Here is a 16,117-nt window from a genome sequence, read left to right on the forward strand (position 1 = left end):
TAGAGTTTTGACACAATGAGTGAAATTCCATAACAAGTGTGTAAGCAATCATAAAAAACTAATTGACTTAGGACAGCTTAGCCTCTTCTCAATTATGAGAAAACACAACACATACTTTCAAAATTTGTATTTTCTTACAGGATATTTTTATTATTTGAAATGAAAGCATGGAAACTAAATACTGTAGCTGTACATTACCTGAACAAAAGAAAGAAAGAAAGAAAGAAAGAAAGAAAGAAAGAGAAACTACTATTATACAGTAATATACAAAAGCAGATAAAACATAGGTCATCTCAGACATGCATTATCATGCAGAGCACGTGAGCAATTTTGCAATGTGCAAATCACATAAAGTCAGACTTTAAAAAGGAATGGAGGAGTTCAAATCAATTAAATATGCTACATTTTTTCTTTACTAATTTTGCAAAGTTCAAAGATAACTATCTTACTACAGATTGTAAAATCAACATATTTCATAATAACAACAAGAACAACAACAATAACAACATAAAAATCACATCATATAAACTTATGTTTGACACACTATATATACAAAAAAGGTAAAATAAATATATTTGGAAATAAATATTATGAGGGTACACACACGCTGTCAGATAAGCAACGCTACATTGCAGAAATGCCACCTACACCAACTTGAGACCTTCCATCTATTCGCCGTACAATCTCTGAAATTTAAAGAACCCCTCGTCCACATTATGTTTTACACATCCATTCAGCAAACACTGCGGACGCTTCACTTCAAACCGATGTACAGAACGTTATAACGCAGCTTTAATGCATCATAGAATGTGTTGTAAAAGCCAGTACGAGCCCCGTGGAGGTTTGTATTGGTAGTAACAGTGTTCATAAGAAAATTTGAAGTTGCTGAAAAAGAGCGGTATAGCTCTTTTTTTCATAACTTAATAGAAACCATTTTAAGATGGGTAAGTGTGCTTATGGGAAAGAATGGCGCGTTATACGTGCAAGATTCAAAGACACAAAATGGAAGATTTCGGTAAAAAAAAATTTCACCAGTAGTGCTCACAAGTGAGAATTGAACTGCGAGTATCATGTCAGATGGACCAAGACAACACAACACGTAACCCAATTTTAACAATCGTCCAATCACACAAAACTGGACAACACCTGTGCACACTGTGCGTTATGATCATACGTTTTAAAAATGGTCTATATCGAGGATTCTACGTTTTGTGAGGTAAAAATGCAATACCACACGAATATTCCACACAGAATATTTCAGTTGCAAGCAAAGGTCATAATTTGAAATCACGAATTTATCCCGTCAAAAAACAGAGTTGCGACTTTAAGTGTTACTAAGACATTCTCTGGATTAAGGATTGATCAAAACAAAACAAATAAACAAACAAAATTGAAGCAGTCTTCATCCAGCACAGTGAATCACTTCTTTCTAGCTGAACTGACAGCCCACTGCTAACCCATGCATGACTATTGTTCATTTTTTGTGAGTATAGTAATTCGTCAATTTACTGAAAAGATATCCTTCATTAGGATTTCAGAATAATAAAGATACGCGAACAAAAACTAAAACATCAAACCATGCCTTGCAGTGCACCTCTGGCATGCAGAAACTCTGTTGCATGCAACTGACTGAGAAACTGACTTGAAAAGTTGACCACAGCACGAAATAAAATCAAGAAAGTCATTCACCTGCACAATTTAAATGGAGTCTGAGAAGTTAGCACGAGTAGTACTAAGACTCACTGGTATGCAATAGGTCCAAATGGAGAATGCGTTGCTCTGAAGAGAATTTCACCACTAGAGGGCGACTACAGACCATCGCTGTCAAACAGGCGGTTCAATTTCAAACTCAGGGCCCATATGTTTCAAACATTTACAAAGAGGGGCTGATCTAGAATCAGCTCTGCTCAGTGCATATCGCTGTCACTACTCTTGCTCTGAGAGGCCTAATTCATATCATTATATGTGTTCATCTGCAGGCAAAATCCCTTAAATGCTTAATCATTTTAGGATCACACTGGAGGAGTGAGGAAAGTTCACATAAACACATTTCTGCTGCCAATCACATGTGCACTGTGACTTGAACCATTAGTCTGTTCTGTATCTGACATTAATTCTTCATGTATTGTTTCTCCAGTGCTGTCTGCATGAGATCGGGAAACAGGTGGGAAATTGAATTATTCAAAATATATATCAGAACTGGTGTGTCTGTTACATATTAATTGATTTCAGTTAAATGATTTAGGAGTGTAATTTTATTCAAATTAATATACTAAGATGATTTCCTATTATAAGTTTATTTGAATATTATTTAAAGAACCTACGATTAAAGAAAGAGAAGCGTTTTTCTATGTTCAATATACATATTAACTGATTTGTACATTCTTCAGTTCTCCATGAAAAAAGCCAGGCACATGTATTTGCCCACGTTTTTTGTCATGTTGATGTTCTAATCAAAACTAATTTTTGCAGTGGAACGAAAGCTGACGAGAGAAAAAAAACTGTTTCAAACTCAGCTTGCTACAGCAGGTAGTACATTTTGCTTTGGGGAGTATTGTAGGTACATTGGCAGGTATTCACCAATGTGGTGTGTGAAAAGGCACCATTAAGTCATTTCTATTAATCTATACTATATTACAACACATAAAAAAAAAAAAAAAACTTGCTATGCTGCATTATAACAATTTTATCATTCTGGGGAGCTATTACAAAATATATTCATTACTGGAAGAAGCACTTCTTGCATTGTAAAGCACCGGTATCATAGATATTATTATATATTTCTATATATTTTTCATCTGCTTTAATTTCTCATCCTTTCCACCCGTGGGGTAGGAGGGGCAGCTTGTAACCAATTGTCTCGTTGGCAAACGACCAATGGGAGTTCATTCACTCAAAGGGTACAGCGGGAAGCGAATGAAAAAAAAAAAAAAACAAAAACAAAGAAAGAGAGAAGATAACAAGCAAGCCAAGAGTCCTGACAGGGGTCAAGGATGAAAAATTAGACTAAAGACCAGGAAATCCGCGGTCAACCTCATCATTACCGTCTGTGAGAGGATGGATGGAAAACCAGTGATCCTTGCACCAAAACACACCATGAAAGAGCTGGCATAGTGACTTCACACTACATCTGTACATGCTACATGTCTTCTGTTTTTTAAATACACCTTTTTTTCCCCCCCCTTCTTTCGGCAACAGAGAGATAGCTAAAATATAATCCACCGTGATTTTATTTAGACTATGCCCTTATTGTCCCCCGTCATTTTAAAAACCACATTCAATAACCAAACTGACGCCAGCACATTAATTTCTTTCACTCTTTCCTTAGACTTTCAGTTTTTTGGGGGTTTTTTTTTCCACTGACACCTTCTGAAATGTTCCTCCAAACATTTCTTCTCTTCTCTTGCCACAACTGGCCTCCATCTTCTCAGCGTAAACTCCTTCACTCAATGCGAGGCACACAGCCATGCCCCATAATGCAATGCATCATGATCGTGGTACAACCAGCTATGATTGGCTTCGGCGCACATGCCATTCAAGCCGGGAGCCTGGGTTCGATCTTGAGGGACAGATCGTACAGGGTATCCTCATCCATAATGAGAGTTTTATCCAGCAGGTACTGCGTTACCTGTTTGAGGAAAGGTCAAAGAACAAAACAGACAGCTTATTTGACGGTCGTTTCTACTCTTCGCGTGTGTGCGTAACTTGACGTGCTGCCAGTATTATGTTTCATTCTGTGTCTAGTGTACATAAAAAATCTGCCACTGTTACAAGCTATTTGACAATTGCTTATACGATTAACACTGATGTTCAAAGATGTTAACATGGGAGTAAATGTAATTATGAAGGCTTTGGAAAACAGCACCCCCTGCAGGTAACTGTAAAACTGTAGCTGATGAGTGTAGCAACATTGATAAGTGACATGAAAAAACACCCCCATCACAGTTTGTCTGAGACAGATAAGTCACAGGTATACTGAGGATCCTGACTGGTACTGGCGTCGATGTCCGGGTCTTAGTTTACCTTTGGTTGGTGTTCTATCCTGTAGGGAGTCTGCTGGAATTGTCGGATCTCTCGGATGATATGAGATATCTGGTGGAGAATAAATGTTGACGATGAAATCGTACAAAAACTTAAAACCTAGAACATTTTGAAAAATATCTCACTATTACTGTAACACTATTATGTTTTAAGTTTGCATATATATATATATGTGTATATGTATGTATGTATGTATATAATTTAGATTAATTTTGTAGTCATTTGTAAATTTTATTGATCGCTATTGATTCAAGCTGATACCTCTTTGTGGGTACTTTTTATTTATTTATTTTATTTTATGTTGTCAAATTGACATAAGATCAGTATTAGTGATTACTGTCATACCATCAGCATTTCATACTTTGCTTACTACAAGTGTCATAGCTTCACGCATTTCACACGTGCTGGTTGTAAGTAAGGTTTCACCACATTTTTTTTTTTACCATTCTCATCTTGGAGAAGTTGACTAGTCCTTCTTCAGTAAAGTTTGGAGTTCCCTCTTCAATAAATGCCAAGTCGGTTAGATACATGCCCAGATACGGGACACACGGAGGGTTACAGCTATGAGAAGGAACAAAAAATAAACAAAAATAAAATGATAAAGCAGATGTCAGGTACCACTAAAGCATATCACATGATAGAGAATTCACACATGCGTAAGGCAGCGTCTGCTCACTTTTTCAAAGTTTCCCTCAGGTTCTTGAATCTTCCTTCAGAGGACACAGTCTTCTGTAGCTTGTCCATCAGAGCTTTCGTCTGTGCGATAAAATTAGAGGTGGGGGGGGGGGGGGGGGGGGGGGGGGGGTTGAAGAGCCTATGACTCTATGACTTTCAGGCTTGAGAAATGACGAAAGAACCAGTAACGTTTTATACGAATATCTTCTTCGTGAAGCTTTGCGCAGCTATAATCCTTTACAAGCCCTTCCTAATGTTTCACAAATCATTACACAGGTTCTATTAACCAATATTTAAAATCCACATCCACGTATCATTATGGGCAAGAATCATATCATTTATCAGTTTTGTCTGAGAGTGTCATACGATGCTTCCACGTAATTATGTATAAATGCAATAGAGTAAATGTATGGAGCCAGTTACTGGTGCCTTTATGATAATAGATTACGAGTCATGTTATTAACATGACAAATATGTCTTATGCTGCATAGTGAGATGAATGTCCACGCAATGCAATACCAAAGGGCCAATGTAAAGTGAGTCTTAAATGCACCTGTTTGCAGACTTTGGCCCATGTCTTCTTCAGCCTGTAGATGGCACTGCGGTTCAGGGCCGAAGTGATCTCCAACACGCCATTGTAGTTATTCAGGCAACGGCAAATATCGGCCACAGCCACCCATTTCTCAATGGAGCTGGCTCTGGAGCCCACATCCGTGTGGGTCATGATCTGAGAAGCCACCAAGTTACTCATCTGCGGGAGAGAGAGAGAGAGAGAGAGAGAGAGAGAGAGAATGAGAGAGAGAGAAAAAAAGAGAACGAGTGACCAAGATGTTTTGACCACGTTTAAAAAAGAAACACCATGAAACATGGCGGGGAATTCAGGGACTGACGTCGTTGAAGTGCTGGCTGGTCTTCATGATGTAGGGAGTCCGCTCAGTCTTGTCTGCCTTCATCCAGCCTTGACCCAGAAACTCCCTTAAACACACACACACACACACACACAAACACACAAACCCAGTTATGTGTGTGTTCTATACGTCTGTAGTTCTTAGTTCAATGAATGTTAATGAGAGCTATGAAATTAAAGTTATATCTTTAGTTGTGAATTAATATTCTTTGAAATAATGCTCACTCATAGGGGATGCTCCTGAAGACTATGTGGTCTAGGAGAGTGATCTGTTCAGCGAGCTCCATCGCTGACAGTGACTCAAAGCACTCTGCTTTAGGACATTCAGCCTGAGAGACGTGTGATGGAACACACACACACACACACACACACACAGCGGTTAGAAAAAGGTTTATCCCAAAACATTCATAAATATTTACTCTAAAAAATTACACCATATCTCTGCTCTGTAAAGGTTAATGTTGGTTCTACACAACATGCAGAAAATGGAAAGCTATATTACAGTAATCTAATTAGCTCAAGCCATGGAGCTGTGTAAAGTAATCCACAGGTTTGCCTAGCCGCTACAATAAAACATAAGGCTAATTAAAGAATGCTAATAAGCCAGCAGAATTCCTGGGTTGTGTTTGTTGTTCACAGACATAATATTCAGTTAACACAGAAGGTAAGGCTTTTCAAACGAGCAAGACACAAAGAATCAGTTTTCACAATTTAGCTACATGGGCATACATGCAGAGACACTGACACACACACACACACACACACACACGCACAGATCCTGACAGCACGTGCTGTGTATGCAATTAGTGAGGCCATGTTGTTATGCTGAGGAAAACAGGATCCTATGGCCCATGTTGCTATGCATGTGAATTTGTGTGTGTGTGTGTGTGTGTGTGTGTGTGTGTGTGTGTGTGTGAGTGTGTGTGTGTGTGTGAAAGCATATGTTGCCAGCTTTACATTCAGGATCAGCAAGAGGTCTGACATGGAACACAAGCAAATCATAAAATCCATAGAAGTGTTGCTGTATGCTTCTAAAGAAACACATTATTCCACTCCCATGTGAAATATCTCAGTTATGCACAGGGTGCAACATTTATGAGCAATATCAAGGGTAATATGTACACATGTATAAGAAAAGTAGTGATCCAGTCAATGATTGGTCAAAATTTGACCAAAAAAAAGGATCAGTGGCAGAATTTTCCAAACTGTTTCAAACCATTACATTGGAAACAATCTAGATATCATTTGAGATGATTTGAAACATATTTAAAGTAAAAACTATACACACACACACAAACATATATATATATATATATATATATATATATATATATTTTTTTTTCCCCCTTCTTTTTTTTTAAAAAAAGGAGATTTTAAAAGGCAGCACCTGCACCTCTCATTTAAAAGAATTCCCTTGAATGGTTCTGATACACAGTCACTTACATCTCGAAAACATATCAAAGGCTCGCATGAAAAGAGTGATTTGTACCTCCCATGATCTCCACAAAAGATGTGTGTGTTTCTTTTTTTCCAAGTTTGTTTGTCTCCCTGCCTTTGCTGTTTGTCACACACGAAAGCGAGCACGAGGAAACAAGCCATTTTCCGTCTGTGTGTTTGAAGTTATAATTAAAGCCCCATCATTTGGTGAGAACCGCCTTTTGAACGTGTAATTCAGTTCTCAAGCACAACAAAATATCTGATTCCTCTTCAGAAATCACTCCCCTCTGTGATTCTTCAGTGCGTAAACTTGGATGACTGGATTTTGATTACAGTCTGTGTAGTGTGCAAATGTTTGCGGAATAACGGCATAATCTTCACAGAAATGTTTGATTGTCTTTGGTCTGAAGTGTCGTGTGGTTGTACTATTTTGAAGAACACTGAGGACGACTGTTTGTTCTAGGCACAGAACAAAATAAGCTAAGATATTTGCCTTTAGTCTGTCTTGACTGTAGTTCAACTCAAGGGAACATTCGGGTTCAACAGATGCATATGTAAATGAATTACTCACAGTGAGTGGGAATAACTGAACATGACAGGTAAAGTTAATCAGTGTGAACATTTCTGTCAGAAATGGCATGCTCACAGCGCATTAAAACGATCGCAGATGACGGAGAACAGGTAGAAGAGCGAAACAGTATTGTGTTGGGAAAACTTCACCGCTTTCTCTCTCTCTCTCATTTTTTTTTAATCATCAAATGAGTGAACTTTGTTCAAATACGCTTTGGCGTATTAGTCTGTTTCAGCAAACAGCGGATGACAAAGCAGGCGAATTTTCCATGACAAGGGAGTTAATTAGTTCTACGTTTACTTAAAGGCTTATCGCTAAAATATCTAGTTATCCGGACCCACCATTTGCAGAATGTCCTCAATCTTCAACTGAGCGTCTTCTTGGTCGTCTTGTGAGAGGGCACTACAAGGGTGAGAAAACATAGCACAAAGACAAAGATTCCCAAAACAAGCCCTGTATGTCATTTGAAGCATAATATACTGTAACACAGTGCGTAATAATCAGTAACATACTTCAGTATGTTCGCTGTGGCTTTTCTTTCCTGAGGGAGCAGATCTGGGTCTCTCAAAACTTCCTCCAGAAGACAGATCACACACAGCTTCAGCTCTCCATTCATCTCAAAGTCCTGTAAAGCGATCAGACAGACACCTTATTGTGCTTGTTAAAGATGCGTAGGTTTCCCCACCTCATTCTCTAGACGCATCTAACGTCAATCACTCTGACAGTTTTGACAAAATTTCGTGATCGTTGTGTGACGGCTCTGATTCTCGATTAAACACCTCCGACTTGAAAATGAAGGCCTGTGTGACAGTTGGAACAATGTCTTCCCAGAACCGAACATCTTATTGTTCAGGTTCCATGGAACTGAGGGGAGGACATGATGAATGTACCACCTTGTCTTTTCTGACTACACCACATTACGGCTTTAAATTGATCTCCATAGCAAGCGTTTCCAGGGTATTAATCAATGGCTATTTCATGGCTCTGTCTATGAGGGGTTTCATGTGGGTGGACGATCTCCGTGGGCGGTTTGCTGAGGTGAGTCGTCCTCTCTGGATCTATAAAAAATCCACCTCTGCTTCAATCTCTCATGTCCTCAATTCGACTCTTATGTTTCTCCTCTCTTCTCTTCTCTTCTGTTCTCTTCTCTTCTCCTCTGCTCTCTTCTCCTGTTCTCTCCTCTGCTTTCATGTGTCTTTGGGTTTCTACACAACCCTTTTTTTCCCTTCTCCAAAGGTCAATGTGTACCAACAACAAATGCTATTCTGCTTTTACTTCATGATTTACACTGTACTCTGAAGCACCCATCAATGAAAGGTGAAGGTATTTTCTAAATTAAAGAGAGTGGTACCTATATAGCAATATGACAACCCTTACAAGATGTAAATCCCTGCGATTCTTCACTTGGAACAAAATGGAATAAATTGTCCATTTTTGATACAGCGGCGCACTTTTACCACAAGGCTCCTGTAACACGAGGACCCGGGCAAGGAGAATAAATTATGATTTCTATCGTGGAGGAAATCTGTGGGACTAAAACACACCCATAATTGCAGATTTCCCATCTGCCTGCTAAAAGCTTTTTTCCGGCAGATATTAAAGCTTCAAAGATGGACTCCATTTGCATGGCTCATTTTAATATGAGTGGTATACAAAAGACAGAGGCAAGGCCAAAGACCCTCAGGCAGTGGAGAGAGAGAGAGAGAGAGAGAGAGAGAGAGAGAGAGAGAAAAGTGAATGAAGACCTAGAGGTAAAAAAAAAAAAAAAAAGACGTTCTATTGGCTCAAACTCTGAATGCACAATGGTGACCTGTAGCAGCGCTTGTGAAGACCATCACTGGATATGTGGTGAGTGATGTCTATTTTTTTCCATCCAGGAAAAGCTTTACAACACAGAGAGTATCTCCACTCCTGCCTCTTGAGCACCACCCTCAACAGAGACCGGATGAGCTGTCCACTGATGTGACATTTCATCTTCATAAATCAAACCCCTGATGTACCAGTCAGTGCTTAAAATCACAAATCCAAGCAATGCAGTTTCTCTTAAGGTCTCGTCTCTAGCCGAGCCATCATAACTCTTCTTAGACACGTCACTTTAAATGTCATTTCAGAAAGATCAATAACGTGGGGAACATTTTGATCGTTTTGAACTCATGGCATAAAAACACACGAGTACGAAGGATATAATATGTATGTAAGCATGCGGTACCAAACTGGTAATTACATAATTACATAAATCCAATACAAGCAGCAGTGGTTACTGTGTGTGCATTAGTCTTAGTGTGTGTACTTCTGAACTAATTCCACGTTAGACGTTCCCCTGCGAAGCTGGCCTGGTTTGATCGAGGTTACTCTGGGTTTGTATAGCTAATTAACTGTCCAGTCAAGCTTCTGCACTCTGCAGGACCCTCAGGGTAAAAAAAAAAAGAAAAAGAAAAAAACGTCATTGGTGGCAAGTGCTGGCCAAGCAAAGCTGACATCATGTGATTCCACTTCGAAACACATTTGAGAACTTTTCCTCCTAAAGCTACCACTGCAGCCAGTCTCTCTACCTACACCATACAAGGGTTTTTTTTTGCTCTTCACTTAAGATATCTTACCGTTTTCTGTTTTTATGCGGAACTAATTAAAGGGTGTTGGCAATAGATCATCTGAGTTCACATTTCAGGGGGAAAAAATACTGAAATATACGACGAGATGCATACATACTACGTACATTGTATTATCTATAATTCACAGTACGAACAAATAATGCACTGTATCAATGTAAAGCAAAGTCCATTAAACTGTACTGTACTGTACTGTGTTTCCTCCTCATGTTTTTCAAATGGCACAGACATTTGTTTAAAGCCATTAAGCTTACACGTTTTTGATGTGATGCAGTGAGAATATCAGCAGACGCATCGACTTAATGGACTCTTTTCATCAGCATTATCAACGAGTTTCATTAGCACAGTTTAAAGCCAGAGGAGAGCTCTGCGCTCCAGCGTAGATTCAAACCACCATTAGCCACAGCAATGTCGACAACAAAACGCTAATGCCTGAATACTGATGGGAATGCATTCCTATCTCAGTTTCTCTTCTGTTAACGCGGGACGAAGACATAAGTCTCCATAATTGCTTATAACTTGTCAACAAATGCACAACGGGACGCTTATTTACTGTAAGCGAGAGTGCGCGTATTTCGGGTAGTCATACGTGTATCTCCGAGAAACCAACGGAGAGGGAGGCGACAGTCATTCACCGCGTACTTGACGGAATATTACAAGCCCTCCATTTTAAAAGCTGTGTATTATTTGCCTTCAGAAACACATTCATTAGGTGTGTGTAGACACGACCACTCATGCTCTTTAAGATAAAAGACTCTGGAAACCCACGTGTATCCATCTCTCTCTCTCTCTCTCTCTCTCTCTCTTTCTCTCACTCTCTCTCTAACTCTAGGTCTTGAGAAATGATGGGCCACCCCTTTTCTGTTTTCCCCTCCACCTTTTAAACACCTCCCCCTTGCTACACCTCCTGCTTCATGCTCACCTATTCACTTTGAAAGGTCAGTTTTAACAAGCTCTTTCGGCATGAGTTAGCAGAAAGGCAACCGGGCGTAATTTGACAAAAGGGTACAAGAGATCGATGCAATTAATGCGCCGGTTCCCTGAGATCAGACAAAGGAAAGCAAATTGTAAGACAGTCAGATAATTCAAAATGATACAGAAAAGCATAACAAGGGAGTACAGAGGTGGGTGTATCCAAAGAAGAGAATGAATGTGTGTGTAATAGCCACATGAGAAAGAAAGATAAAGAGTGTGTGTGTGTGAGAGAGAGAGAGAGAGAGAGTGAGTGTGTCTATGCAGGTTTTCATTTGACGTAGGTGGACAGGGAAAGTATTTAATATCGCTTTGTCAGTAAGATGAGGTTGAAAATGTGCCAAAAGGCCAGTGAACCCGGGAAAAGGATTTGACACATTTAACAGAGGGCCAAGGCTTAATAAGAGAAGCAGATCGATAGGGCGGACACTACTGATTCTCTGAGACAATGTTCACCGGACACACGCGCGATCCACCAAAACGGTTCCTAAACAGCATCGAATCCATCGCGATTCCAGGCACACAGCACAAAGATCGCACGTTCTCGAATGCCATTCAAGATCCCAGCACAAAGTACAAAGGTCACGTGTTCTCACGTGTCATTCAATGTTCATACTCAAAAATCTTAACAGTAAGATCTAGCAAGGAGTGCTCTATCAAAAAAAAAGAGAACAAACAAAACCCAAAGAAAAACAAACTGTAAGACTTTTGTTTTGGATGTTTTTTTGTTCCCCCCCCCCCCCCCCCCTCCTTCCGTTTACCCTTCTCTAAAGTACATACACTATACATGAAATCTCTAAAGAACGTAAAGTACATAAGAAATCATTTTTCAGAGCCCTGAAAATCAATAATCCTGCAAGACTCCGTCTCATCATGCTCACAAACTTGGGAGACAAATCTTAAAGAGCCTTTTGCAGCCAGAATTATCCAGCGTGGCTGAAACAACCAACCGAGATTTCACAAGCTATCAAGGACTGGCTTTAATTATTTCTATCATTTTTTTTTATTTTTTTTTGCTGAGTGCAGTACAACATAAAGAGTAAGCCCGTTTATTGTTAAGTTTTATGGTCAGTGCATCTGAAAATGAGATTACAATTCGCTGGGTATGACTCTAATTAATTAAAATGCGTGGCAATGTTTGTAAAGGCTAATTGGTTTGCACTTTGCTTAACAGTAATAAAATATAAAGCTGGTACATAAAAATCATGGAAAGCTATTATGCTTCCAAAAACTTGTTAAAAAAAAAAAAGGTAAATAAAAATAAATAAATACAAGACAAGAAGGGAGCCAGTCAGGTTTAAGGTTTATCTTGGACTGTTTCTGCGTCTTCACAGCCAAGAAATCAACCGAAAGCTGCGCTAATTACTGTATTAAAAGTGAAAAAAAAAAAATTGGAATTCAGCAAAAAAAGTGCTACTCGTACGAATGCCAAGTCAAACTCTCTGTTGGGTTGGCTAGGGTCTTACGTGCCTTCTCTTTTGCAGATGATCCTGCTACGAAAGACCAAGACCAAGAAGTAAGGTACTCGGGATCTGGTGTTTAGAGCGTGAGCCCTTGAAGAAAAATTAAAGGGGGGGGGGGGCAGAACGGACCTGTGAGTGTTTGGAAACCCAGTGGCGTAAGACGTTGAGGACCCGGTTCGTCGCTGCCCTTCGTATGATGAACTCTTTGTCGCAGGTCCTCTCTGAGTTGTTGAAAACTGGAAAGTGGAGAGGCAGAGAGAGAGAGAGAGAAAAAAAATAGACACATTATATTAAAAAAAAAAAGAAAAGAAAGAAAGTGAACTTGTAATGCAGTTTATTTCATAGCTTTTACAATCAAATGCCAACTTCTGGTCCTTGTAAATTCGACTTTTGCACCCAACTTTCGCGCTGGGTCAAAAGCTGTGAACAACGTTGCCTTGTGAATTTAAGTTGAACTCATTTTCATTTTCATTTTTTTTTTTTTAGTAAACAGTGTCTAAAACAGGCATAAATACCATACGAAAGCAAACTAGGAGCCAGTCAATACTTCAGCTCACATTTTTTTAATGTATTCTGCGTTCGGCTTTTTGTTGTAATTCACTCTTATATTATGATTAATCACATTTGGTTCTTATGCACGTTGTAAATGTGTTGTGAAAGCATTGTAACTCAATGTATCTCCAAAGCAGTTCAAATATATCACTTGTATTCACTGATTAGTTACATAATCACTAGCCGCACCGCCAGAAAGTTTGTCCACATATCATTTTTACATATAAAATTGCTATACTTCGTTAGCCCCCCCACACACACATAAGTTGACAACCAAAACGGCTTTCTGACAGCTCACTGACGTAAATGGTTCATTTATAAGAAAGTTGAAATAACAAATGCAACCACATATGAATTGTGTGTAAGTGGTGCACATATGTTTTTTAAAACAACGTGGATGAATAATCATAGGCTAAATCAGGCAATGAGTCGGCATAACGTGGTTACTTAGCTATGCGTTCGGGGTTGGTATCTGCCCATATAGACGAACTGGTGTTGTAGTCTGACCTACTTTGTCTTCGGATACTGTCATACTGGAACAAAATGTACTGTACTGGACAGTTCATTTGCCTCTGCACTGTTTTTTTTTTTTTAAGCCTTACTGTACCTGGGGGGCTGCTGTGTCCAGCTGCTGCCGTGGCGATAGCGAACGCTGAGGCTGGAGAAACAGAGCAACGTGAGTTCTCTGCCGACTGGACTGCAAAAATAAACAGAACGGATACGACATGGTACGAATGGAACAACCTGGTTTCCGTACGTAATGGCTGGAAAACGCGGTACCTTCTAGTTTTGAAACATCCATCACTCTCCATAACTGCGGTATTAAGAGTGTTTCCAACTGTATAAATGGATAGAATTAGGGTAGTTTTCAGGAAAATTCCCCTTCACATTTCTAAGTTCGCTCTGTGACTGAATGGCTGCGTGGAAATACAGTTGGAAACCAATTTTACTCTGTTAGTTTATTCAACTTCACAAGCCTGACGTCCCACACGTTTAACAGTTCAGACTTAACCATAAAAATAAACACCCTTGAAGAGTGTTTGAACAAACTAGAGAGACAGCGTAGATATGCCACACCGAATCAGCCACATTGCTCATACCGGAGGTACACCAATGTTGCAACAGGAACAACATCTGGGTTAATCAAGTCCTGTTACCACTAGTGTTGGTTATAAAGGGTATAAAACAAATACCAGTCAACTTTGTGTCAATGGCTCCTCCATATATCTCCACTCTAATGTCACTGAAACTCATTCTTTAACTGAGAGAGATCCGAGGTAAATCATACGCCCTAACACATCACAGCACAGCACTGTCCCAGCTCAAAGAGGCGCCGAAGCAGTGTCCATTCCTGACAGGGACAGGGGCCCCTTTCAACCCCTCTGAAAAACAGCTTTGTTAACTGATGAAGTTACCATCCCAATTGTCTCCTCTCATTCCACCCACCAGTGCTGATACCAAACAATGCTTGAGAGGAGAAATATGTTCACTGCTCAGTGTTCACAGTGTGTGTGTGTGTGTGTGTGTGTCTGTGTGTGTGTGTGTGTGATTGTTGGGGATTCGATGTGTACCAATTTTGGCTAATGTGGCAAATGCTATGCCACATTAACAGACCCCCCCCCCCCCCCCCATCCTCCTCCCCAAAAGTTCTACAGCAATACATAATACTGTCATTTCATCAGATACATAATCTGGTCCACAGCATGCTATAGTCTTTCAGCTTGTCACCGCACAGGCTCCTTACTGGGCATGAGAGTTGCTATAATAGATTAGAACAGAAATAGAAATACTTAAGGAGAAAACACTTTAAATTAGAGATCTCTCCACTTGAAGCCAAAGGCATAGCCCCTCTCAGTAACACTGAAATGTGACTTAGGCTAGCTGTTAACAGCTGTTAATGCTGTATCTGTTTTAGCACTGTTCTAGTGCACCGTCCAGTGCTTCATCTATGACATCACTTTCCTCACCCTCACTTTACTGTTAATTAGTTGTTAGAAAGGATGAATGCCCATGACTTAATATGTTTTTCCTCTCTGAGAAAAAGCATAGTGATGAAGCATCTTAGTGTCTGGGTAAAGAAAATATAATTTCATCCAAATGCATTGGGTACATTTCAATAATTACTATGTACACTGCATTTCAAAGCATCATAAACAAGGAATTGCAGACAGTTCTCAGTAATTGATGAGGGCTTACAACTCTTTAGTGGACAGTTAGTGAATTCACAACTGACATCAGCATATGCACACGGTTCCATAAACAAACGCGGTTACCTCCCGACTGGCGATAGCGTAGGTGTCTTGGTGTAGAGGGGGAGCGACACGGAGAGGCCTCGCCTGATTCGCTGGACTGGGGACTCTCTGGGATGAACTTGTCCAATGAGGCGGACTCCAGGACAGCTACACAGGAAATGACATCACGTGTCATTAGCCCGAGCTGTCGCTCTTAAACAGCTCTCCAATCAGCAGCCAGACACCTCATCAACTACACACATCTGTCCTCAGATCAATAGAGATTAACAGGTCAATCAAGCAACACGCCCACCAGTTTCCTGCACTGTGACCACGTCTTCAAAGGGAAACGAATCCGAAAGGGTTCCGAGTGCAGAGAGTGCAATGAATCAGGCTTAATCCCAGAAAAGACTAATTTCATCTGGTTTACTGGGTGACATTCCGGATGTCAGTAAATATCTCCATTGGATTATGCTGTGCTTTGACTGCAGCATTCAGATTGAGATTTATTATACATCACTTGTCCATACAGTACCTATGACATAACTCCTCAATCTTCAATTTAATAACCAAAAGGAGATTTTGTCTTCGCCACGTAGAGAAAAGACGAGATTTCCAAGAAGTACACATACGTCTTCAAGCTAGCGGACCATGTTCAT

The 16,117-nt window shown here is 39.9% G+C and overlaps 1 protein-coding gene across 1 annotated transcript in view; it reads right to left on the reverse strand.

Moving 5' to 3' along the window:
• Window positions 1-3,535: 3,535 nt before the first annotated feature.
• The window catches only part of rasgrf2b (Ras protein-specific guanine nucleotide-releasing factor 2b), a 49,013-nt gene continuing 36,431 nt past the window's right edge, over window positions 3,536-16,117 (reverse strand). Inside the window, exons 16-27 of the mRNA XM_030791549.1 lie at window positions 15,501-15,626; window positions 13,835-13,924; window positions 12,805-12,911; window positions 8,144-8,256; window positions 7,973-8,033; window positions 5,849-5,952; window positions 5,607-5,691; window positions 5,270-5,467; window positions 4,718-4,797; window positions 4,485-4,602; window positions 4,024-4,092; window positions 3,536-3,628 (exon numbers count right to left, since the gene is read on the reverse strand). Of these exons, the coding sequence (XP_030647409.1) occupies window positions 3,536-3,628; window positions 4,024-4,092; window positions 4,485-4,602; window positions 4,718-4,797; window positions 5,270-5,467; window positions 5,607-5,691; window positions 5,849-5,952; window positions 7,973-8,033; window positions 8,144-8,256; window positions 12,805-12,911; window positions 13,835-13,924; window positions 15,501-15,626 (1,244 nt within the window). The remainder of the gene's footprint in view (window positions 3,629-4,023; window positions 4,093-4,484; window positions 4,603-4,717; window positions 4,798-5,269; window positions 5,468-5,606; window positions 5,692-5,848; window positions 5,953-7,972; window positions 8,034-8,143; window positions 8,257-12,804; window positions 12,912-13,834; window positions 13,925-15,500; window positions 15,627-16,117) is intronic.

This window comes from Chanos chanos, chromosome 14 (genome assembly GCF_902362185.1).
Source record: "Chanos chanos chromosome 14, fChaCha1.1, whole genome shotgun sequence".
In the NCBI taxonomy this organism is placed as follows: domain Eukaryota; kingdom Metazoa; phylum Chordata; class Actinopteri; order Gonorynchiformes; family Chanidae; genus Chanos; species Chanos chanos.